Source organism: Crinia signifera, chromosome 19 (genome assembly GCF_055691185.1).
Source record: "Crinia signifera chromosome 19, ASM5569118v1, whole genome shotgun sequence".
Lineage (NCBI taxonomy): Eukaryota > Metazoa > Chordata > Amphibia > Anura > Myobatrachidae > Crinia > Crinia signifera.
In genome coordinates, this window is record NC_139226.1 from 139,826,931 (window position 1) to 139,854,518 (window position 27,588).

At 45.5% G+C, this 27,588-nt stretch overlaps 1 protein-coding gene across 1 annotated transcript in view; it reads right to left on the reverse strand.

The window, feature by feature from the left end:
- Positions 1-27,588, reverse strand: part of LOC146041651 (uncharacterized) — a 149,827-nt gene that overhangs the window by 100,122 nt on the left and 22,117 nt on the right. Inside the window, exons 7-23 of the mRNA XM_083161582.1 lie at positions 27,339-27,443; positions 27,071-27,262; positions 26,440-26,550; positions 23,449-23,641; positions 23,238-23,374; positions 21,532-21,756; positions 8,076-8,217; positions 7,475-7,598; positions 6,385-6,573; positions 6,148-6,273; positions 5,721-5,906; positions 5,305-5,499; positions 4,482-4,618; positions 4,231-4,399; positions 3,792-3,926; positions 1,265-1,417; positions 44-233 (exon numbers count right to left, since the gene is read on the reverse strand). Coding sequence (XP_083017708.1) covers positions 44-233; positions 1,265-1,417; positions 3,792-3,926; positions 4,231-4,399; positions 4,482-4,618; positions 5,305-5,499; positions 5,721-5,906; positions 6,148-6,273; positions 6,385-6,573; positions 7,475-7,598; positions 8,076-8,217; positions 21,532-21,756; positions 23,238-23,374; positions 23,449-23,641; positions 26,440-26,550; positions 27,071-27,262; positions 27,339-27,443 — 2,709 coding nt within the window. The remainder of the gene's footprint in view (positions 1-43; positions 234-1,264; positions 1,418-3,791; positions 3,927-4,230; positions 4,400-4,481; positions 4,619-5,304; positions 5,500-5,720; positions 5,907-6,147; positions 6,274-6,384; positions 6,574-7,474; positions 7,599-8,075; positions 8,218-21,531; positions 21,757-23,237; positions 23,375-23,448; positions 23,642-26,439; positions 26,551-27,070; positions 27,263-27,338; positions 27,444-27,588) is intronic.

Genomic DNA, 27,588 nt, shown 5'->3' on the forward strand with positions numbered 1-27,588 from the left:
TATGGACATGTCTAGCACTGAGCAAATGTAACCTGCCACCCACCGGTGTGACACTCGCCAGCCGGCTCCGCCAATCCAGGTGCATCACAGAAGGACCCTGGGGGGCACAGCAAGCACCAGGACTGATTCACAGCTTCTGTGCGCCCGTTCCACGTGCCCGGTGGGCAGGCTTGTCTCAACCCTCTGAAACAGAAGTAACCAGCCGGGCATCGGTCCCCAAATGGTAAATCCACCTGTGCAGGACATAAACATGTATGTGTGAGACCACGGATAAGCCACACACTGCAGGAAGGCTCTGATACACTTACTGGGACAGGTGTGTAGGAGCCACGTGTGCAGGACATGTATGTGTGAGACCACGGATAAGCCACACGCTGCAGGGAAGCTCTGATACACTTACTGGGACAGGTGTGTAGGAGCCACGTGTGCAGGACATAAACATGTATGTGTGAGACCACGGATAAGCCACGCTCTGCAGGGAGGCTCTGATACATTTACTGGGACAGGTGTGTAGGAGCCACGTGTGCAGGACATAAACATGTGTCAGACCACGGATAAGCCACGCGCTGCAGGGAAGCTCTGATACACTTACTAGTATAGGTGTGTAGGAGCCACGTGTGCAGGACATAAACATGTGTCAGACCACGGATAAGCCACGCGCTGCAGGGAAGCTCTGATACACTTACTGGGACAGGTGTGTAGGAGCCAAGTGTGCAGGACATAAACATGTGTCAGACCACGGATAAGCCACGCGCTGCAGGGAAGCTCTGATACACTTACTGGGACAGGTGTGTAGGAGCCAAGTGTGCAGGACATAAACATGTATGTGTGAGACCACGGATAAGCCACGCGCTGCAGGGAAGCTCTGATACACTTACTAGGACAGGTGTGTAGGAGCCACGTGTGCAGGACATAAACATGTATGTGAGACCACGGATAAGCCACGCGCTGCAGGGAAACTCTGATACACTTACTAGGATAGGTGTGTAGGAGCCACGTGTGCAGGACATAAACATGTGTCAGACCACGGATAAGCCACGCGCTGCAGGGAAGCTCTGATACACTTACTAGGATAGGTGTGTAGGAGCCACGTGTGCAGGACATAAACATGTATGTGTGAGACCACGGATAAGCCACGTGCTGCAGGGAAGCTCTGATACACTTACTAGGATAGGTGTGTAGGAGCCAAGTGTGCAGGACATAAACATGTATGTGTCAGACCACGGATAAGCCACACGCTGCAGGGAAGTTCTGATACACTTACTGGGACAGGTGTGTAGGAGCCACGTGTGCAGTAATGCCCCTCCTGGCAGAGTCCTTCAGGCTGTGCCAACCCCGGGCGGCTGCAGTACATGCCCAGGGGGCAGAGCTCACAGTAATCAGCAGCGGCATTGGCAGACGTATTAGAGAAGGTGCCCTGAATAACACAAAGCACAATGTCCTGCTCACATCTATAGCTACAATATACAGTATACGGTGTAGGCATGATGGCGGCAGGTAACCCAGGGAAGGAGGGAGCCTGGAATATCGGGATGAGGGAACACTGCAGGGACACCAAGGATACAAACATAATGTTTATCTAAACCGGTTGGTGAGAACAAAGAATTACACATCCATAGTGCATAAGATTCATCTGTTCTAAAGACTGGCAGAGATCAGGAATCAGTATATAGCCAGACCCCATCGTCTGTCACCGAATACAGAGCTGCCCACAGGAGACTCCCCTTTCATGTTCTGATCTCCCACTGCCCTGCATCATAAATCAGTTCTCCCAGATTATTTCCTGCAGCCAGGGTACCGCCAAGGAATCTGCAAGGACACTGTGCCAGAGTCTTTGCCCTGTAGTGGGCGAGGATGGGGGGGGGGGGGGGGTTGTTCTAGGCTGACATTGTCAAATGGCGACACATGCAAATAGTCGACTTGACTTTTTCACATTGTCAGCATTGGTCAACATTGACACTATATTCGTGTACTGCATCCCCGTGTATGGGTCGCTGCGCTCGCCATGCTTTGGGCACAGTTATAGGCCCTTATTCTAATCGGATCGGTACGGCCCGCGTGCGGCCGTACCGCCGATGTTTTTACTCTGCACATGCGCAGAGGTCAATCTGCGCATGTGCAGCCCCCTTCGCCGCAGACGGATTTCGTCCGCCGCAAAGGGGGCGTATAGGGGCGTGAGAGGCATCATGCCCTCATTTCCCTATGTGTACGCCCCGCGTTTCATGGGCGTTCCCATGCAAACGCGGGGCGTACGCATGGTAATGAGGCCATGACGCAACTCATGGGGGCGGAAAGCTGACGTCGCCGGATGTCAGCTTTCAGCCCCCATACAAGCTACCACACGGACGATTGTCCGTGTGGTCTCAGCTTGCGGGAGCTGCCGCGGCGTGCGGACCTGCCTTCGATGGTCGACGACCATCGAATGCAGGGGGCAGCTCCCACCATGGTGGAGGCGTAGCCTCCACCATTTTTATGCGGATCGCCAGCCGTCCGTGTACGGACGGCCGTGGCGATCCGTAGGGTGGGCGGGGATTCGTCTGGTGCGGTCGCAGCCGCATATGCGGCTCGACCGCACCAACCAGAATAAGGGCCATAGTCTCACTCTATGCCCGTTGGGATCGCGAAGTAAGAACAAGTCGGTTTAAAATAAAATCATGAAAAACTTGTGTTGAAGGTTTCATGTGTCGACCGTCTCCCCTGCCCCTCCTGTGGTAAAACGGTGCTACCCCCATTTTTTTAGATGATTGAATATTGACAGGTGCAACCACACCCACTTTTTTAAGGCCACACCCCCTCGTTACCAGGACCAGACAGTGCTCTCTAAACCACTGGATCTAGTCTTTTCTAGGCTTAAACACACATAAAAGGACAATACAAAATTTAAAAATCCATTTTTTTTTTTACCAAGAAATGATCATAGAAGGGAGAATCTCCACAAGGTTATATTGCATTTGGAATTTATTGCATAAGCATCACATTAATCATCTATATTGCACTGAGTGAGAAGAAAAGAAATATCACAGCGAATAATTGCAAACAAATAAATCCAGTATTGCCGGCAGCAATGTTACCACCAATACCGGCTACATTTCCCAAACGATACAGTTATTAGTGTTATACAGAAATATCTCACAACAAGCATTTAAGCCGAATATGCCCATATATAGAGCTAGACACGCCCTTTGGGTGGAGCATGACACGCCCCCTGAACCAAATGCCGTGCAAAATTCCACCACCAACTACTGTATAATCTCCTTGCTACTAGTACTGTATCTCTTATATATTTAGCCAGATCTGTCACTCACCCCCTGTGTGTATAACGCTGGGCGGGGTTACAAGAGTGATTGACAGCGTTATACACACATAGTTTCTGCCTTAGGACACCCCCCCTGCCCAGCGTTATACACAAACCCACCCCCCCTAGGGATAGACCATCCCCACCCCCTTGGAAAACACCTCCCCCCACCCAGCAAGGGCTACAGCACCACCCACCATTATACACCACAGCAGCTTACAGGTGAGCGGCAGGTCTGCCCCCCTGAGCGCGCAAGCTGGTCTGCCCGCACCCCACGAGCCGGTCTACCTGCACCCCACCCCCGTGAGCGGGTCTGCCCGCACCCTTCCCCCTCCCCCCGCTACCCAACCCCCCCCCTCCCCGTGAGCGGGTCTGCCTGCACCGCCCACCCCACTCCCGCGTGTGCAGGTCTGTGGTGGTGCGGGCGCAGCCCCTTACGACGGTGTGAAGAGCGCCCGGAGGGCGCGATGAATCACCTAGTGTACTAATATCCTACCGCATGACAGGGAGATGGAACATCGCTTCCAGGAGGACAGAAATGACCTTGCGGACAGGAGACGGTGTGGGTTAAACTGCTGGTAGCGCAGAAGCTGCCGGGCGGACACTGCCTGCAGGATGACTGACCAGGAAGCTGTAAGATCACGGTTATTGTCATGGTTACGGAATGCGATCAATTTTGTTATACATTACTGTGTAAAAGTCATAACCTGCCCACTATTAGAACAATGCAACTGCAATTATAAATTGTGACCCTAGGGGGCAGTCTTGCAATACAATGACCAGCATGACAGCAGCAGACAACTAGTGAAATATTAATTTGATGTTTTAATGCAGTTTGATTGGGTAAAAGTCCTGAGGGTCCATGATGGCGGCTGTAAGCCAGGACCGGTAATGCGCCCAGCTGTATAATGCCGGCTGTAGCTGATGCTACTTACAGGCTGGAAGGTTCCCGGAGGACACGCTTCTGGTCGGAAAGCCCCGGCTAAGGAGAAGTATCCGGGAGCCACCTCATGCTGCACGGGCGTGCTAGAACCTGCGGCGCAGTAATACCCCGGGGTGCAGTTACCAGTTGGAGCGGAGCCTCCTTGTCCATCGCAGAACATCCTGGGTGGGACAGAGGTGGGCACTATGGACATGTGTTACTGTACGTATGTAATGTGAATATGTAATAATAAAACCAACTTACCGGGGTGGGCAGGGTAGGCACTGGCTCACATTCACTAAGCCAATCTGGTTACCATAGGTGCCAGGAGGGCACAGGACTGGCCATCCCGAGCCTGCGGGGCAGAAGCTGCCAGCTGGGCACACACCATGATTGGGAGACTTTGTATGCACATAGAGACAGGGGGAGGAATAACAGCAGCGGTAATGAGAAATGCACATGGTTCCAGAGCATGGCAAGATGCCCACAAGCGGGCGTACACTCATCACCTCTACCTCAGCTCCTCAATAACTCAAACTGGGTAATATCTGGTCCTATTGTCCACATCACCCATATGGACAAACTCCACTCAGCCGCACCCACCACTCAGACACACACATCACTTTGCTGCACCCACCACTCAGCCATACCCATCACTCAGTTGCACCCATCACTCAGCCTTACCCATCACTCAGTTGCACCCATCACTCAGTTGCACCCATCACTCAGTTGCGCCCACCACTCAGTTGCGCCCACCACTCAGTTGCACCCACCACTCAGTTGCACCCATCACTCAGCCATACCCATCACTCATCCATACCCGTCACTCACGTTTCAACCATCACTCAGCCGTACCCATCACTCAGTTGCACCAATCACTCAGTTTTAACCGTTACTCAGTTTCAACCATCACTCAGCCATATTCATCACTCAGTTGCACCTATCACTCAGCCGTACCCATCACTCAGTTGCACCTATCACTCAGCCGCCGTACCCATTACTAAGCTGCACATATAACTCAGCTGCACACTGCAAGATACCACTATGGATTGCTCAGTGAGATATCACGTTTGTATGCGGTTAGTACCGGGCTTGTAGATCCTTCAGGGCAGTAGAACCCTTCCTGACAGTGGCCGCTGGTGGTTGTGAGGCCCACACCAGAACAGAACAGCCCAGCTTCACACGGCCGGCACTCCGCCTCACTGGACAGGCCCCCACGTGGACCATATGCTCCCTCTGGGCAAGCCTGTGGATGGGAGCTACCATGCTGACAGAAGAACCCCTGGAGATAGAATAATGCCCAGGTTACACACTGGGGTCGTGGAGATGACATGGTGCGGGGAACGTATGGCTTATACTGGGCCGTACAGACACTCCCTCCTCAGGAGAAGATCTGCAGAACCTAGAACCCGAGGTCCCATTCCATAGAGATGCTCCTCAGGAACCTTACACGTGTATTGCTCATGGCTAACCCCCACCAGTGCGGTAAGTTGGCATACTCACAGCTGGGCAAGGCTTGGGCGTCAATGAGGATGGCATATCACAGAAGAAGCCTGCAGGGCACAGCAAACAGATTGGAATCTTTACACCCAGCTTGGTCATGTTCCAGTAGGATCCGGGCAGGCAGGGGTAGGACAGGGGATAGCCGGTGCCCGCTGGGCAGCGATGCCCTTGGGGGCAGAGCCCACTCTAAGGAGAACAAAACAGATGAGTTACAAGTACACCGTTTGACACTTGAATTGTTCCACCAGGCGCCATCTAATGGCTGGCGGGATGCAAAATGCTTGAATTCCCCCCAACGAGGTGAGGAGCAGCGCTAACCTTTTATTACTGTATATAGTATTCCAATTCCAGACAATAACATGGTTAATTATAATTCAATAAAACGACTTTCCTTATGCGGCCTACAGGACAGAACTTCATCGCTCACCGGACTCGGGATTCCACTCTGCCCTTCCTGATAACAGTAATTTCCTTCCGGACACAGCAGACATTCTTCTAGACCTTCCAGACCCGGCTGAAATCCGTACATTCCGTTAGGGCATGACCTGGGTTCCTGCAAATCCCACAAAGCCTCAGCAATAACATCTGATATACACACTTCTCACAAAGGGCAGAGAGCGACATCACGGAGAACAGAAATGTTATATATACTCATTGTACATACACCGCTTCCCTCAGGGCAGTAGTATCCCTGCGGGCAAGTACTGGCATCCTCCTCCGGATAGACCGCCATGCCTCTAGGACAAACCCGTCCTGCTGGGCATACCAGCTGCAACATGCGCTCCTTGCTGGTCCTCTCCTCGTTACAGTAGTGTCCTGGGGGGCAGAGCGGACAGACAGAGGAGCCGGAGTCCTACAAAGCAGGTGAAGGTGACATTAGGATATTAGGGTAGGTGTGCCCTCTCCTGGGGTACATGGACACCTCCAAGCACACAGCAGCCAGGAAACAGCACAGCAGTCCAGGGTTTTCCTGCTATCTGGCTGTGTCTGGTATTATTGTGCGGTATAAAGGCCTGTCTGAGCACTAACTAATCATAGTCAGGGTGGAAGGACCTAATGCCCCTACCACAAGCACAGACATATGCACAGTACTGACAGTAGTCAGTAAATCACAGTGTCTCGTAAAGGATCTCCTGCCTGTTTCCCCCAGCCTTGCGGACAGGTTTTGTCGCACGGAGAGACCCGTCCGTGAGCGGTGTGAGGTCGCCGCACATGCGCATAGCGAAAGCTACGCATGCGCAATTGAAAAAAAAAACGAACCGACCGCGTACGGTCCCACCGCACCAAAGAGAATAAACCCCACTATGTGGTATAATGGAGATTTGGGGCACTATGTGTCATCATTTCTACTGGCAGCACTACAGTGTGGCATATTGTGAACTGGGGGCACCACTATGGGGCGTAAAATGAACAACAAATGAGGAAAGAGTTGTCTCTATAGTAGCACTGGGTGGGGGATCCTTCACAATGTTGTTAGGGGTCCACAAAGGTCTGGCTACAATGCTGATGGGGGGGGAATGGCCCCATGCCTGTTGCCCATCTTACCTCCGTGTAATCAATGTCGCGGGATTTCCCGATCATGGCTGTGACCCTCCAGCGTCCAGGTAATATTTTGTGTGTGTGCGTGTGTGTGTGTATGGGGGTGTTTGGCAGCTATGTATGTAGTGGGGACCCCACACTTATGTTGACCCTGGGCCCCCACCGCTCAGAGAAGACAGATTCAATGATTGCATTCAATGGGAACTGACACTCACCGAAAAACTACCAGCTCCACAGGGCAGCGGAGATCCCATCCCGATATTAGGACACGATGAGCCCGCGGTACACTGATCACATTCACTCACATCGCGGGCACCTTGCTCAGCGCGGTAGGTACCACTATGTCAGGGAATAGGATGAAGGTGATTCAGTCAGACCTGCTAATACCCATCTCCTGTACTATGTGCATCTGTAACATACACACATGGAGCTGATTGGCTGGTGGAGGGGCTGCAGCACAGTTCAAAATCCAAATACAGGAGCCCCAGCAACTGCCACCAAGTGCCATTCCAAAATGACTCACTGGCAATGGGTGTTGCTCCCTTATCTGAATTTTGGACCCCCCCCCCCCCCCCTGGATCCACCACTGCATATTGCAATAGCTAGCAGCACCCAGCCAGCAACTAATATCTCTTTTGGCTCTTGGTAAATAGCAGTTATACATATAACGTTCAGTTCTTCAGTGTTTGCATTAATTTTGTGCGGTGAGAAGCTTAATAAATAGTTCCCCCATAGTATATAGACAGCCATGTGGCATTCACCCCCTCTCATGCGATCGTTATGTAATGTACCCACATAGCCCAGTGCTATACTCACATTGGGCACAGGGCAGGCTTAGATGTACCGGCTGGGCAGTAAGATCCTCCCGGGCACGCGCTGCACTCACCCACTCGAACACTGCCCAGTTTAAGGTTAAAGGTCCCTGCTGGGCATGGAAACTGGGATCCAAACTGGGAACCTTTGCAGAGAGGGGAGAAAGCAATGGACAGAACCTCATAAGCGCTCCGCACTCCCTTGTGTCGGTGTAATGTGTCGGCACAAGAGGAACATCATTTAGTGTTAGCGGAACAGATTGCAACACACAGAGACTTATTGTAGATCGTCGCCCACGCTCAGAGCCGGGTGCCCGCAGAGAGGTACCCATTAGCTGATGGGCATGGCTTTGTGGCACTCCATGTTGCAGAGAGAGAACATTATACCGTATGACTGGGCTACGTTATGCCGGGCACACACTGGAGCGATGGGATGGAACGATCACTGTTCCGTCCTTAATCGTGTCAATGTCGGTTTGATGCGCAGCATTAAGTGATATGCGCCATACGTCGGTCTGATCTTTCTATCGCCCAGTGTGTATCCGGCTTAAGAAATTAGAAGTAAGCATGTCGACATGGACAATAAGTCCAATCTATGTCGGAATGCATTAAGGTCGATGGGTTTAAAAGGTCAAAATGTTGACACAAAAACATGTTTTCTCCTTGCTCAGTTTAGCCAATTAAAAAAAAAAAAAAACATTGACATTTTCACCTTCAAATTCTTGACCCTGTCACCCTAGTGCGGGTCTATAGAGATACTGTCACCCTAATGCGGGTCTATAGAGACACTGTCACCCTAATGCGGGTCTATAGAGACACTGTCACCCTAATGCGGGTCTATAGAGACACTGTCACCCTAGTGCGGGTCTATAGAGATACTGTCACCCTAATGCGGGTCTATAGAGACACTGTCACCCTAATGCGGGTCTATAGAGACACTGTCACCCTAATGCGGGTCTATAGAGACACTGTCACCCTAATGTGGGTCTATAGAGACACTGTCACCCTAATGCGGGTCTATAGAGACCCTATCACCCTAAAGCGGGTCTATAGAGACACTGTCACCCTAATGCGGGTCTATAGAGACACTGTCACTCTAATGTGGGTCTATAGAGACACTGTCACCCTAATGCGAATCTATAGAGACCCTATCACCCTAAAGCGGGTTTATAGAGACACTGTCACCCTAAAGCGGGTCTATAGAGACACTGTCACCCTTAATGTGGGTCTATAGAGACACTGTCACCCTAATGCGGGTCTATAGAGACCCTATCACCCTAATGCGGGTCTATAGAGACACTGTCATCCTAATGCGGGTCTATAGAGACACTGTCACCCTAATGCGGGTCTATAGAGACACTGTCACCCTAATGCAGGTCTATAGAGACACTGTCACCCTAATGTGGGTCTATAGAGACACTGTCACCCTAAAGCAGGTCTATAGAGACACCGTCACCCTAATGTGGGTCTATAGAGACACTGTCACCCTAATGCGGGTCTATAGAGACACGGTCAACCTAATGCGGGTCTATAGAGACACGGTCAACCTAATGCGGGTCTATAGAGACACTGTCACCCTAATGTGGGTCTATAGAGACACTGTCACCCTAAAGCAGGTCTATAGAGACACCGTCACCCTAATGTGGGTCTATAGAGACACTGTCACCCTAATGCGGGTCTATAGGAGACACTGTCACCCTAATGCGGGTCTATAGAGACACCGTCACCCTAATGTGGGTCTATAGAGACACTGTCACCCTAAAGCAGGTCTATAGAGACACCGTCACCCTAATGTGGGTCTATAGAGACACTGTCACCCTAATGGGGGTCTATAGGAGACACTGTCACCCTAATGCGGGTCTATAGAGACACCGTCACCCTAATGCGGGTCTATAGAGACACCGTCACCCTAATGCGGGTCTATAGAGACACCGTCACCCTAACGCGGGTCTATAGAGACACTGTCACCCTAATGCGGGTCTATAGAGACACTGTCACCCTAACGCGGGTCTATAGAGACACCGTCACCCTAATGCGGGTCTATAGAGACACTGTCACCCTAAAGCGGGTCTATAGAGACACTGTCACCCTAACGCGGGTCTATAGAGACAATGTCACCCTAATGCGGGTCTATAGAGACAATGTCACCCTAATGCGGGTCTATAGAGACACTGTCACCCTAATGCGGGTCTATAGAGACACTGTCACCCTAAAGCGGGTCTATAGAGACACTGTCACCCTAATGCGGGTCTATGGAGACACTGTCACCCTAATGCGGGTCTATAGAGACACCGTCACCCTAATGCGGGTCTATAGAGACACTGTCACCCTAATGCGGGTCTATAGAGACACCGTCACCCTAATGCGGGTCTATAGAGACACTGTCACCCTAATGCGGGTCTATAGAGACACTGTCACTCTAACGCGGGTTTATAGAGACACTGTCACCAAAAATGCGGGTCTATAGAGACACTGTCACCCTAATGCGGGTCTATAGAGACACTGTCACCCTAACGCGGGTCTATAGAGACACTGTCACCCTAATGCGGGTCTATAGTGATAAACCAGATATTTATCTGATAAGATTAGATATGATAAATAACCCAAACCAAATTTATTTACTTTATTACCTTTAAATATAACGGCAACGCTGAAATGATTGCACACCCACACAACCTTTTTATAAAATGTATGGCAATGCTTTACTTAAAGAATAGCTTCATTACAGGTAATTGCGAATGCAGACTAACACAAGAAACATAAAACTGACTAGCTAATACTTAAACAGTAATTCTAAATCAAATCAAAATGGACACCTTTCAAGGACAGTGATCAGCCATGATTAAACCTCCTTCATAGTTACCTCCAGCCCCCTGTGCTTCCTTGTTCTTTCTCAACTGCCTTCTCCCTCCTTCTATCACTCTGATATTTAAACCTTTATCACATTAATTAATTAATTACTCATAAGCATTGAGTCTTATTGGAAAGCTCTGCTTTCAATCATGATGTCATAATTAACCCAACACCCAACTTCAGTGGCCTTGTGGGTCTACGCATGTGTGGCCTTGTTCCAATCTTATTCAGTATGTGGAGACTAGATTCCTGTCCTTGCTACATTATACTGTCAACATCACATTCTTAAGCTTCTAAACCCAAAACAATATTCTATAAGAAATCACTTATTTCAGCAGTATTCTGACTCCACACGCCATCTTGTAACGAGATATGCAAGTCATGCCTCACAAAATGGCTGCTGCTTCTAACATATAATAACTGTTTAGCGCAAAGGGAAGGCCTCATACGCAGTGAATAGTACATTGTGCAACAAGCTAAAGTCATCTGCAGCAATAATAACAATATTTGAGAAAACAGAGTATAACAAAAGTATATAATTATTGATGCGTTATTTCAGTTTTAACAGTCCATCCTCTGAACTTCTCCAAAGAAAGTTCATATCTCTTGCAAAACGCATCATTTGTTTCTCTCTTAATACATCGGAAAACCTTCTTGAAGCATTTCACTAGTATACAGAAAAATCAATAATATTATCTTGGCAAAAACATTAAACTTCTTAAAGCATATATAACATTGACTTATGCGAACCAGTTATTGGGGTTCAACCAAATAAACCAACTGTAGGGAATCACATCACTCACACCTGTTCAATAAACTAAATTTTAACCCAGATAATTTCATTCAACTTTCCTTTTAATGTCACCATCCGTTTAGTATTTGTGATGCTTGTACCATATTTTAATTATATTCACAAATTCAAATACAATTTTATAAACTTGGGATAATGTAAATAAGTGTGTTTCTTTCAAATCTTCATGTTGAATCACCACTGTATTAATTAGTAAAAGTACATTTTATTACAATAGATCTTGTTTGTAACCATTTAGAAACCTTATAATCCTTGTGGTAATGTCCATGGCTTATGAGACAGTATGTTTGAGAAAACATCATAAGAAACAATTCAATGAGTACACTTTTTATCTTTCTAGATGTTATACTAGCACACCCAACTCTGTCACATAACTACATGTTTTGTGGTACTCCAAAATATCTCCTGTTATTACACTCTTTACCAATTTTAAACCTAGGGAGAGTCAGTAACCTCATAAGATTCACTTGTGTAAATCCTACATAGAAAATGAAGTGTTGTTTGATTTGACTGCAAATATAAGTAGCCATTAACCCAAGATTACCGGAGTGATACCGTAGATGACAATATAACCAACAATCAGTTTACCTTATTGTTCTTTCTATCAGCTCATGATGAGCGTCTTAAAGAAGAAATGTCAGTTTGCATATAGATATTATGTTTGCACCATTGTTACCATCCTAACTTAGAATGCCTCTTCTTTACTGATACCTTACTAGATGTATTCTATCAATGGTTCTGGTTTGGATGTTCTTAGTTACTTTTATGTTATTACTCATATATTTATTTTAAACCTTCTAATTAGTTTAACATATTGGCTATCAGTATTTTATTACCATCCTCTGATGCATACCGAAACCTGGGAGCATCAGTAGTATGATGTATATGTGTGTCTGTTATGATTATACTATACTTGTGGGATTAAAATTAAAAGCAGAAGTAGAATACACCATCATGACTCTAGTAATACCTCTTTGATAACTATACACACTGTCCTTGCCAGCAACCAATCCCTGGTAACCCTCATTCACTATAAAAAAATGAAAACTTAAAAAATGACTTCTTCAGTTAGTGAGTGTATGGGAGACTTGGTCACTCATGGGGATCATTGTTTTACACCTTGTCCACAACCCGCAGGGACACCACTAAGGGTATCCCCCGATTTCGTGGACATCTTCTTGCCCACAACCCGCAGGGACACCACTAAGGATGCCCCCCGATTCCGTGGATCTTGTCTTGGTCTGTGTGGGGGCCCTGGACAGGCCCATCATCAAATAAGTTTATTAAATTAAAATCAAAGTCACAATATTTATCTGCATCAGTTTCTTTTTCTTTCAACTGATATCACCACCAGGTCGGAAACCTTCTTGCAGTGAGACGCATGAATTCAATTGGTTTGTTTCACAGGGACGGGTCTTGCCTTTGATCTATGAGACTTTTAATTGTAAGAATTTTCTCACCATTGCATAGTCTCCAGGCTGGACCTTATAACAACATCCCTTCATAACCTTGTTTGCTTTTCTGGCAAAGTATTTAGATGATGTGAGAATTAGAGTGACAAGTCTGCTGCTGGATGTTGAATAGGGATTGATGGTCTCTCAAAAATAAAAAAATGTATATATAAATTAAAATAATGATCTTATAAGGGGACAGGTTCAGTGGCTGCTGAGGAGTAGTGTGAATGTTACACAAAACCGAAGACAAAACTTCAAGTCAACTCATGGTAATTTCCACACCCACCCTAAATTATGTGTTCTCAATGTGCATGTGTTAACATGTTCAATTTTGACTAAAACCTTTTAGTGTGTGGTGAGTGCAACCACATTTTCATACCTATATATTGACTTATTCCTTAGAATACCTTTCCTGTCAAAATATGTACCTCTATGATTTTTTTTTTTTTTTTTTTTTTTACCATATACCTTATGTGATAACATATCTGAACACAAACTTCTAAAAAATATTTCTTTGCTGTAAAGGATGCTGTACATGGGACAGCTGGGATGTTCCTTAGAATCAATATAACATATCAGATACCATTTAAATATAATGACAATTTTGTATGCATGTAAATTCAATAAATTTATTTTTAACCTTAGGAATGGACCAGTGGTAGGAGAAATGTTTGATGGTTCTATAGGAATAATTTTCCTGAGTTCATTCTTCTGCAGATGCGTTTGGGCCTCTGCATAAGATGAAATCAACATACATGCCCTCTCTCTCCTTACATGGGTCATCCCATGGGCAGCTTCCGCATATGCCAGGAGGAGGGGTTTGGGGAGCTACTGATCTGCCCCCACCATCTTTACATAGGCCATTAGCCTTTTGACTGCATCCATTCATCATCCATTGGCACATTCCTGTTGATGCTTTATGAGCTTCTGCTAAAAAAACATTAAATTGTATAGTGATGTGATTCACAACAGTGGCAATCTTATTTTTGTTACCAAGTGCAACAAGATCACTTTATAACATGTGAGCTTGACACTTAACAACTACTGCCTTTGCAGGGAGTTGCACAGCCTCAATGAGCTCCTTTACTTGCTGTGATATTAGCGTATTATATCATAGCAAATTCACGATGGAAAATGAGGATCTCTAAATCCAATACTACCGCATATCCCGTATATGGCCATCCTGAGTCTCCTTGTTGGTGACAACTACAATCTTTGTAGATGGTAGTGGCATGTCAGAGATATCAGGTCTAATTGGAGAAATTTTGCTTTAAATATTCCTCACAATCATGTTCTAAATCCTGCCTCTCATCCATCCTCTGGGACTCCCGGGTCCCACCAGGTAGCAGAGTAGCAGGATTTATCGTACCACACCTGACAATAGTCAACGAGAGAACCATGCACTGGAAATGTGTCTTGTCCGTGAGGAATTCAGTAGAAAAGATGTAGCATTAGAGACACATAGTGTGCGGTGTTCTGTAATTTCTATACAAAGGCTGCAGCAGCCGCCACAGTCCTTAAACATGTTGGTAAAGCAGATACCACTCGGTCAAGTGTGCAACTGTAGCACCTGATGGGTCTATGTGAACCCCCATGTATATGTGTTCAAACTCCCAAGGCAGCTGCTTGTTGTTCATTACAGTAAAGACAGGTATATGATAAATCTGATATATCCAGTGCTGTGGCTTCTGTCAGTGCGTGTATCAGAGCCTCAAATGAAGCAATTATGTCAGTATATTGTACTTTGTCAGCTCTGTGTCAGTTAGATTTAGTAGTAGTAATAGAAAAGGTGTCAGTAAGAGAGTCCTGTAAAGAATTTAAACACATCATTAGATCATAAACATATTGAATCAGCATTGTGGTAGCAATCATGCAACTCATTGTGGGACATAGTGGGGCTGTCCATAAAACTTTGGCTTAATTAAGTCCACGTATATTGGACTGTGCTGTAAATAAATGTAGTAAGTCCTGACTATTTGCTATATGATTGTAAGAACTATGCAGATCATAAACCAATGACTAGATGACTGTAATACTTCCATAACTGTAAAGTGAATTGATTTACACTAAAAAAATAATCAGAATAATCGCATTGGGTAGATAACCTACAATAACAGAGTGTTGCAAATACTATGGGTATTAAATAGTATGCGTTGTTGTAAAATTTGAAAAAAACTATTTCTTGTGGTCCATGGATGTTTAGAAACCTCTGACATGATTAGTAATGAAAAACTCATCAAAATCCTCTAACCCCGTGAGGGTCCTCATATCGGTTAGTGCCTTCTGACAGCAGTCTCTCATGGATTCCTGTTAATAATACACAATTTCTTCCAAACCACTCTGAGAAAAAAATAATCATTAAATCATTACAAATATTGGAGATAATATCATGATTAGTTGTGCAGCAATTGTGACCTCCATTCCTTATTTGTGGGCTCATATGCATGACCAATGGATCTAGTAAAGTGGCAACATGCAATCAGATAAATAAGTAAGCATAAAACACAACTCAATATGCATCTTATAATAATCACTATAAAATCTGCATTTTTCAATAAGGGCTTTGATAAGGATTCTGCAGAGGTACCTGCAGACTCAATATTTTTTCTAAATAATTTCTAGTGGCTCAGTAATAATAATAATAATAATAATAATAATAATAGTAATAATAACATTATTATTTTTTTTAAACACTTGCTTTTTCTGTGCAAAATGAAATGCATCAATTTGTAAATTAATCTTTTCTCTGGAATAGTCACACCTCTATTGGCTGGGATTTTTATTTAAATAAAACAAGCAAAAGCAATAGCATTATTAAGCTCAGACATCATATTAGCATTTGTCATTTGGAAAAAAAAAATGGCAGTTTTTAAACAGATGTTGACAAAACAACATTATCACTTGAGGGAAGCAGAGGGGAGGGGGCTGGAGGTCATCCTTGGGTATGGCTGATCACTGTCCCATACAGAACATTGCAATAACTTTAATCTATTCATTGTGCTTTTTCAAAAGGGTAAACAATATCTTTAATTCTAAAATCTTTCATGTCCTTGTTATGGAAAACAGTTCTGTAACACTCCTTGGATATTTCACATCATTTAGGAATAAAACTTTACTCTCTTATCAATCTCATTAACCATTTCCTGCCTTTAATCTCCAACAGAGTTATTTCTGATGTTACTCTCACCTCATCACTGAAAAAAACTTCTTCCCTTCTGCTTTTTCAAAAATAAACAAAAAATTTCAAAATTATTCTTTTTTTTCCCCATTTTTTTCTTTTTTCTCCCTAAGGCTCTAAAAGACATATCACCTCTCCTCACTTCTCACTGAACAGAATTAACCCCTCAGTGAGACAGTACAATCTTTCCAAACATATGTGGGTTAGTGGGATATACTATCTCAATTCTTGAAGCTTTCACCACCTGTCACCAGACCATTGCGCGTTCACTCTCATCCAATAATCATTACCTCACAGGTGCATCATCATCGCCAATTCCAACTTAACTATGACCAGCATAGTATTTTCTATTCCTTCTCACTTGCTCACACTAGTCACATACTCAGAACTTTCTGTGATCCCATACAAATGCTTAAAAAGGTGTTACCTCTTTCAAAGACAAAAATGTAAATAAAATAAATGAAAAATTTCCCAAAAAAACCTAACCTAGCGTTATATGTCACCCAAATGTTATCATACCTACGCTGCGTTATATGTCACCCAAATGTTATCATACCTACGCTTTCCACGCTGCGTTATGTGTCACCCAATGTTATCACACCTACGCTTCCACGTGTCCCACCCCCACCCTGTCTTCTTTTATTATGTTTCCCCATATATTCTACCTTGTACGTAGGTGGCAGATACCCCCTGTGAATCTCGCTACCGGTCAGCACGCTCACAGGAAAAAAAATCGACTCATCAAATCAGAAAAAAAAATTATATGCAATATGTCATTCTTTGTTACCATATCTGCACATTGTCTAAGTGATCATTACACGATTAGATCACTATCTCCCCTGGTTATCTAGCTAACTGTGGCCACAGTATTAACCCCTTAAGATACTCTATCAATTTAGTACCCTCCCCCTTTCAAAACAAACAAAATTAAATTAACACAAATCAAAAACAAAACAAAAATTGGCTTAAAGAAACCCCACAGCCTTGAGTCAGTTATCACTGATTACCTTCCATTCATAAGAATAAAAATAAACCCAGGATTTATCTGCGCATTACTCAAGGTATATCTGATTCAATATATGTATCCAGATCAAGCAAATAGGCAACAGAAATTGCCAACAGAAAACATGGTCTAATATATCAATATGAACCTTTAAGAATAGATGTTATATTGGACTTATATCTCATCGATATATATATATCACTTTTCTTATTCAAAATGTATTACTCATTAACTGAAAAAAACATTGAATTCACATGATCATTTCCTGTTTCTTCACTTAACATGGACAACTCCTTATCTCGCATTACATCAACTGAATCCATCACTTTAGAGTTTCCAACTCACAGCTGCTTTGTTTAATAAACCAAAAAAATTAAATCAAAAACCCATAGCAGAAAAACATCAGTCCTACATTACGTACTTCATCTCCACAAGACAAGAGAAAAAACTTTACAATGAGATAAACTCGATCTTACTTTCTTTGTTATAAACAATATTCCAATTAACTTTATTTATTCTGGTGGTAAAAATGAACTGTTACTTGGCTTACAATGTTAGCGTCTACTCCTTTAAACTCTGTATTTTAACGGACCTCTGTCTATGGATATAAAGAAATTATCTCAAATTGTTATTGTAATCCGACTGCTTGCTAGCTCTAACAATGCAACGTATACTTAATTATTTATTAACATTTTCTTATATAAACCATATACAGTAGACAATCCTTGGGTTTCCAAACAATACAGATTATGGATAAATCATGCATTCCATTTCTTCCACATGTTGCTGGCCACACAACCAGAAAGAAACGTAAATGCACAATCTCCTCTACCTATCTCTAATCACCAAATTATAAGCACGGGAAAACCTACAACAAATATATGCAACTTCTTTCAAATTTATAGATTGGACAAACAAAGAAACTCTAATTATCAAAACAACCGCTACAGATTAGTTACTTCAGCAATATCCTCAGCAGACAATATACATCAAACAATCCAACCGCGGTCAAAAAATAAAAACAAACAAAAAAATACTGTCATTTAAAGAATATTTTTTTTTTTAAAAAGTAGAAAATTTATTGCCAGCATAACCTTTATACCAATATGCTTGCTATAGTCTGCATGCTTTGCAAATAAACCAAAGAAATACTCTTCCTGACCCAAGCAATGTTGTTTACAACTTCTTGCCAAGTTTCTCGCTGCTCTCCTTATCTATTCTCTGACACAGAGAAGAAATGGGCGATGCGGGGGGGTTTAGCAAGCTGACAGTCTGCAAAATGCAGCGTTGTCTTTCCATGCCTTAAATTACGATCTATTTGTTTTATAATTAAAGATCGAAGTTTCTTCAAGCAATATTGGATTAGCACACTTTAACAGATGTTGAGAAAGATAAGGGTACACGAAATGCACCGACTTTACAATTTTTTCTACACATTTTTTTTTATTTATTTATTTATTTTTTTAAATAGCAAATTTTTTTTTTTTTTTTCAAACTTTGATTTTCTCAACTGACAAAATGTGAAAACCAACATCATTGAATCTCGCTGGGGCCTCCAACTGATAAACCAGATATTTATCTGATAAGATTAGATATGATAAATAACCCAAACCAAATTTATTTACTTTATTACCTTTAAATATAACGGCAACGCTGAAATGATTGCACACCCACACAACCTTTTTATAAAATGTATGGCAATGCTTTACTTAAAGAATAGCTTCATTACAGGTAATTGCGAATGCAGACTAACACAAGAAACATAAAACTGACTAGCTAATACTTAAACAGTAATTCTAAATCAAATCAAAATGGACACCTTTCAAGGACAGTGATCAGCCATGATTAAACCTCCTTCATAGTTACCTCCAGCCCCCTGTGCTTCCTTGTTCTTTCTCAACTGCCTTCTCCCTCCTTCTATCACTCTGATATTTAAACCTTTATCACATTAATTAATTAATTACTCATAAGCATTGAGTCTTATTGGAAAGCTCTGCTTTCAATCATGATGTCATAATTAACCCAACACCCAACTTCAGTGGCCTTGTGGGTCTACGCATGTGTGGCCTTGTTCCAATCTTATTCAGTATGTGGAGACTAGATTCCTGTCCTTGCTACATTATACTGTCAACATCACATTCTTAAGCTTCTAAACCCAAAACAATATTCTATAAGAAATCACTTATTTCAGCAGTATTCTGACTCCACACGCCATCTTGTAACGAGATATGCAAGTCATGCCTCACAAAATGGCTGCTGCTTCTAACATATAATAACTGTTTAGCGCAAAGGGAAGGCCTCATACGCAGTGAATAGTACATTGTGCAACAAGCTAAAGTCATCTGCAGCAATAATAACAATATTTGAGAAAACAGAGTATAACAAAAGTATATAATTATTGATGCGTTATTTCAGTTTTAACAATAGAGACACTGTCACCCTAAAGCGGGTCTATAGAGACACTGTCACCCTAATGCGGGTCTATAGAGACACTGTCACCCTAATGTGGGTCTATGGAGACACTGTCAAGCTAATGCGGGTCTATAGAGACACTGTCACCCTAATGCTGGTCTATGGAGACACTGTCACCCGAATGCGGGTCTATGGAGACACTGTCACCCTAATGCGGGTCTATGGAGACACTGTCACCCTAATGCGGGTCTATAGAGACACTGTCACCCTAATGTGGGTCTATGGAGACACTGTCAAGCTAATGCGGGTCTATAGAGACACTGTCACCCTAATGTGGGTCTATGGAGACACTGTCAAGCTAATGCGGGTCTATAGAGACACTGTCACCTTAATGCGGGTCTATGGAGACACTGTCAAGCTAATGCGGGTCTATAAAGACACTGTCACCCTAATGTGGGTCTATGGAGACACTGTCACCCTAATGCGGTCTATAGGAGACACTGTCACCCTAATGCGGGTCTATAGAGACACGGTCACCCTAACGCGGGTCTAAAGAGACACTGTCACCCTAATGCGGGTCTATAGAGACACTGTCACCCTAATGCGGGTCTATAGAGACACTGTCACCCTAATGCGGGTCTATAGAGACACTGTCACCCTAATGTGGGTCTATGGAGACACTGTCACCCTAATGCGGTCTATAGGAGACACTGTCACCCTAATGCGGGTCTATAGAGACACGGTCACCCTAACGCGGGTCTAAAGAGACACTGTCACCCTAATGCGGGTCTATAGAGACACTGTCACCCTAATGCGGGTCTATAGAGACACTGTCACCCTAATGCGGGTCTATAGAGACACTGTCACCCTAATGCTGGTCTATGGAGACACTGTCACCCTAATGCGGGTCTATAGAGACACTGTCACCCTAACGCGGGTCTATAGAGACACTGTCACCCTAATGCGGGTCTATAGAGACACTGTCACCCTAAAGCGGGTCTATAGAGACACTGTCACCCTAATGCGGGTCTATAGAGACACTGTCACCCTAATGTGGGTCTATGGAGACACTGTCAAGCTAATGCGGGTCTATAGAGACACTGTCACCCTAATGCTGGTCTATGGAGACACTGTCACCCTAATGCGGGTCTATGGAGACACTGTCACCCTAATGCGGGTCTATGGAGACACTGTCACCCTAATGCGGGTCTATAGAGACACTGTCACCCTAATGTGGGTCTATGGAGACACTGTCAAGCTAATGCGGGTCTATAGAGACACTGTCACCCTAATGTGGGTCTATGGAGACACTGTCAAGCTAATGCGGGTCTATAGAGACACTGTCACCTTAATGCGGGTCTATGGAGACACTGTCAAGCTAATGCGGGTCTATAAAGACACTGTCACCCTAATGTGGGTCTATGGAGACACTGTCACCCTAATGCGGTCTATAGGAGACACTGTCACCCTAATGCGGGTCTATAGAGACACGGTCACCCTAACGCGGGTCTAAAGAGACACTGTCACCCTAATGCGGGTCTATAGAGACACTGTCACCCTAATGCGGGTCTATAGAGACACTGTCACCCTAATGCGGGTCTATAGAGACACTGTCACCCTAATGACCCCGCTGACATACTTCCTGTTGACCTTTTAGTCCTGACCATCTGACTGTAGGTCCTGGTAATGTAGACAGATAGCTGGGAATACAATGACATTACAGACCCATCCGATGTATCGCTCACTCACCCTCTGTACAGAAATACCCAGCGCTGCATTTCCCAGATGGGCCCTCAGCTCCGGCCAGGCAGAACCAGCCAGCAGGACACGGGTAGCACTCTCTGTCAGATGCCAGGCCGGGCCTGTCGCTCCATGTCCCAGCAGGACACTTGTACTGGGAGCCATGCTTGGTTCCTGGAGGACAGTAGTGGCCACGAGGACAGGGAACTGGGGGCCGCTGTCGTCCTCCTGAACCTAAGGGCCCATAAGTGTGTGAGACATATACATACAGAGCAGACAGCACAGAGGGGGACAATGGCTAATGTATGGATCAGGAGGGAACATGGCCTTGTGGGATAGGAGGATGGTCAGTGTCACGGTATTTGGTATGCGGATACAGTCGCGGCTCGGCTATGTGTGACTGTGTCTACAATACAGGTAAAACAGGCTGACAGGTGAAAGATCAACATTGGTTAAAGGTTACAGGGTCAAAGAGTCGGCATGATAATTGTCGACACAACATTTGAGGGTGTCTTATATTGTACACTAGTCTGACGGATGAGCGAAAGTTTATGCTTATGCAATTCTCAAAAGTTTTGTAAAATGAAAATGTTTTTCATTTAATGGACCCTTATAGGCCTATAAGGGTCCACTTAAGGGAGTCTGATTATTGTGTTGTATTCAGTGCCGTGAAGAGGGGGTGTGGGGGGTGGGTGGGTGCTTTTTACCCGGGCCCGGCTCTGTTGGAGGGCCTGGGTTCCACACACCCCTCCCCCACTGCAGAGACCGGGCAGTGGGAGTAGAGGCTGCTGCAGCACAGCCTCTCTCCTCCGCTCAGCATAGGCTACTCAGTGCTGTGTGCGGGAGAGTGGCAGCTGTAGCAGCAGCCTGTGGGCCAGCACCCTCTCTGTTGACCACGCCTTTTTTTTACCGGGGCCTGGTTGTATTCAGAAAGTCCTAAGCTTTGCATCGACATATCACAATGCATGAACAGCAATCACAACAGAAACAGCCTGGACCCTTATGGCAGCACCCTTAAGGGGTCGTCTGATTACACCTATCTGAAAATGATTAGTTAAAGCGTTATCGTGGGACAAACACACACACAGACACACACACACACACATATGCACACAAACATACACAAACACACAAACACACACATACGCATACGCACACAAACACACACATACAGACACACACACATACGCACACAGACACACACACACACATACACACACACACAGACAAACACACACACAAACAAACACACACACATACACGCGTAATATTCAATTATACTTATGTAGATCATATGCTTTGTGACCACCGTACTATCCCCAATCAGGTAAATGTTGGGAAAACGTGAACAAATTGTGTTGACCATTTGTGTAGACTGTTGTCATGTCGCTCTTTTGAACTTGTACACTGTTGACCTTTCATTTGCCGACCTTTTGTACCTGTCCACCATATAATGTCCCAGACAGTGTAGTTCTATCATTCGGACCCGGTGATCAGTACCTGGCGCCAGGTAAGATGAGGGGGGTTCCCCCATCTCGCACAGAGGGCACAGGCGGAGTCACAGCCGATAAGACCACAAGTTCCTTCCTATGTACAGGGGAACTCAGGGAACTCACTGGGTAAGATACTGCATTGTGTATAAGCTACCGGTAAGCCCTGAAAACATGGCCTGCAGGAAAGCCACTGAGGGTAACCCGGTCACACACTCACTATACCTGTGGCACAGAAGAACCCTGTGGGGCAGATCTCACACTGGGATCTGTGGAAGATGTTCTGCTGGTCACTGAAGGTTCCAGCTGGGCAGGCGTTCTCAGCGGCAGTAGGTGACCTAGAACCCACGGGGCACACATACCTGGCAGAAGATGACACCGGAGTGAGTACAGAGCGGGCAGCCAATGCAGAGGACATATGGTAAGTCATACACACCCGGGCGAGCACTCGGCATCCGGCTGGGATAATCCTGGGCGGGTACAGGCACTTCCTGCGGAGCATGGCGCACAGTCTACCACCTCATCCTGCCCTTCCAGGGGATTAATGGTGCCAGCTGGGCATGGAATGGGGTAACTGGTGTTTGACAGGCAGTAGGATCCAGCAGGGCACAAAACGCACTGCTCAATTCCTTAATATGGAAGACAAAGTCATAATTAGTGAGAACTGTAATGAAAAGAACTACATTGGTCAAAATATTCCAGGCAATGCCAATGGGGGAGTCGGTGCAGATTAGCGGATTAGGGCCCTTATTCTGGTTCACCCGCAACGGCAAATTCCTTCTCAAATGAGCAAAACCATGTGCACTGCAGGTGGGGCAGATGTAACAGGTGCAGAGAGAATTAGATTTGGGTGAGTAATTTTGTTTCTGTGCAGGGAAAATACTGACTGCTTTATTTTTACACTGCAAATATAGATCTCCCTTTGAAGTAAAACCCCACCCAAATCTAATTCTCTCTGCACAAGTAACACCTGCCCCACCTGCAGTGCACATGGTTTTGTCCATTTAAGAAGGAATTTGCCTTTACAAGTAAACCAGAGTAAGGGCCTAGGTGCGGGACGGTTCTCCTGTTACACCCCAGTGCAGAAATAAGAATGTTATCCTACATGATAGAAGGTTTGGGGGCTGGTAAGTGACCCAGGAGAAGAGGGGGAGTTACATGGGTCTCCACTGCAGCACAGGAGCCTGAATCCACAGTCACCCATGGGTTAGACCAGGTCTCGTCCAGGACACATGTTATACAGATCACTTGTACTTCAACCAAAGTAACAGAGACCCGAACAACACACCGGGGACACGTCTAACATGGACAGACCCAGTGCAGGACACTGACAGATACCAAGGCTGCAGGACACTGACAGATGCCCAGGTTGCAGGACACTGACAGATACTGAGGGTGCAGGACACTGACAGATGCCCAGGGTGCAGGACACTGACAGATGCCCAGGTTGCAGGACACTGACAGATACCCAGGTTGCAGGACAATGGCAGATACCCAGGTTGCAGGACACTGACAGATACTGAGGGTGCAGGACACTGACAGATGCCCAGGTTGCAGGACACTGACAGATGCCCAGGTTGCAGGACACTGACAGATGCCCAGGACACTGACAGATGCCCAGGTTGCAGGACACTGACAGATGCCCAGGTTGCAGGACACTGACAGATACTGAGGGTGCAGGACACTGACAGATGCCCAGGTTGCAGGACACTGAGAGATGCCCAGGTTGAAGGACACTGACAGATGCCCAGGGTGCAGGACACTGACAGATGCCCAGGTTGCAGAACACTGACAGATGCCCAGGTTGCAGGACACTGACAGATGCAGATGGTGCAGGACAATGGCAGATACCCAGGTTGCAGGACACTGACAGATGCCCAGGTTGCAGGACAATGACAGATGCCCAGGTTGCAGGACACTGACAGATACTGAGGGTGCAGGACACTGACAGATGCCCAGGTTGCAGGACACTGAGAGATGCCGAGGTTGCAGGACACTGACAGATGCCTAGGTTGCAGGACACTGACAGATGCCCAGGTTGCAGGACCCTGACAGATGCCCAAGTTGCAGGACATTTCCTTCCAGGATGCATCCATAACATACAGAATACATCGCACATGTCCATAAAGGCAGCAATACTATATATCAGTGCAGCCGGCCGTCCAGAGACTTTGCTTTCATCGTACGCTGAGACTGGCCGGCCTTTATAGATGGTGTCTGATGCTCAGCCGCCCGGGGCGGTCGCTGGGCCTGTTTATGTCCTGTGGTTCCTATGTAGCATTAGAAAGGGTTAGATCCAGGTGGAGAATTCTCCGCACAGCCCCCAGTCCAGCGCTCATAAAAGCTGCATCACCTGTGCCCAGGGGGGATGAGTTCCCGTCTGCAGAGCACACTAGTATGACTGTACCCACTGCCCGCAGATACCAGGCTGAGCACTATAGCATTACACAGCTGGCATGGTGACACGAGCACCACCTTACATCCTGCCTGTCCTGGCTGCACTACAGGTCTCAGGCATAGGGAGCAGACTGCGATCTGGGTACATGTCAGAAGGGGGCGCTGTTACTCTTCTAACACTCAGCTTTATTGCAGAAAACCATTTGTACAATATATTACATATTATCTGCAGGCGCTGTTTACAGTCACAGACGTTCCTCCCACTCCACATATTCCAATATATCTACTTTTACAAAAAGTTGTTATTTTTATGCTGGCACTTAGGAATATATCACCGGTAATATAGGGGTAAACTGAGGCAGAATCTATATTGTTCTCGTTCGTACTTGGGGCCTTATTTTGGTTCATTCTTTCTGACAAAATCCTTCTTAGATGGACAAAACCATGTGCACTGCAGGGGGGGCAGATGTAAAATGTGCAGAGAGAATTAGATTTGGGTGAGTAATTTTGTTTCTGTGCAGGGAAAATACTGACTGCTTTATTTTTACACTGCAATATAGATCTCACTTTGAAGTAAAACCCCACCCAAATCTAATTCTCTCTGCACATGTTACATCTGCCCCACCTGCAGTGCACATGGTTTTGCCCATCTAAGAAGGATTTTGTCAGAAAGAATGAACCTAAATAAGGCCCTTGGTGGATGGATTTATCATAAAGGTGTCAGCATTAAAGGGAGAACACTTTCCTGGACGTATGTGCTAATAAGCCCCAAGGACAGCGACGTCTTCTGCCCTATAAACCATGTGCCCTTGGATACTGCTTTGTGCAGGTGATGGGTGCCAGGTGTGCAGGTGATGGGTGCCAGGTGTGCAGGTGATGGGTGCCAGGTGATGGGTGCCAGGTGTGCAGGTGATGGGTGCCAGGTGTGCAGGGTCGTACCATGTAAATCCAGAACATGCATACAAATGTGAAGATGGTAACATCTAAGTATGAACACCATGTACAACATAGAATGAGTGAGCGCTCTTACTCGAGGCACCGATGTGATGAGTGAAGGTCCCTGGAGGGCAGTCTTGCTCGGAGCTGGTCCCAGCAGGACAGAACTTTCCCCTGGAGCACGGATAACCTGAGATAGAGGAACCTGTGGAGAAGATAATAAGATATTTTATTAAATAGCACTTTCAATATACTGCCATACCTGGGATTTGAACCCATAACCTATTACATTCCTGTCAAACACCCTTCTCATTGCGCTATTTGATTGTAAGAACTATGTGATTGTAAGTATATAAAGCCACTGGTATATTGCAAAATATAATCAGAATTGCAGTTGAGCAGATCTATGTAGTGTGCAGCCACACATTCCGCCCTGTGCCACCACATCCTACATAGATCTGCTCAGCTGCAATGCTGAATATTGTTTTTACAGGGTGTGCTTCAAATAGTTAGAATCCCCCAGTGATCCGTGTGGATTGTTTGACTGCAATGTCACAGGTGATCGGTTTGAGTCTCAAGTATGTCATCATTTTAAAATGTTATTAAGGATAGTGTGACTGAATAACAAAGAGCTGTTAAGTTCATGAATATTGTACACGTATTATAGGGGGAAGTAAATGGGAAGTCAGGAAAGTGGAAGAAAGCTATAAATCTCCAACCATCACCTTCCTGGCAGAAGAGACCTTCCGAGCAGACACTGCAGCTGCCACGGTGCCCTTGGCCAAGCTGGTCATTGTAGGTGCCGGCTGGGCACGGATAAGCGTGGGAGCTCCTGGTGCCGATGGGACAGTAGAACCCTTTTGGACACAGAGACTCTACACCCGGTGGCTGTGATCTCCCATCCATGCAGAAGTAACCTACAGACATAGACATTGTAATGAGATCATATCTGTTATACCTGGATCCGCTGGCACAGACGGGCACACAGCTGACCTGCAGGACACAGGGTGCAGTCACTTTGCTGGTCCAGGCCCTCTTTGTCCGAGAAGGTACCAGCTGGGCATGGAGTTATCGTGGAACCGTCGGGACAGAAGTGACCTAAATGGGCCGGATGGGCAAAGCACATTATTACACACAGATGTTAGCACATTACACATACTGTCCCTGTTATATACAGGCGGTCACTGGGAGCGGTGACATCACTGAGACTCGGGGGCGGTGGCAGTTTGCAGGGGAGGGGCCG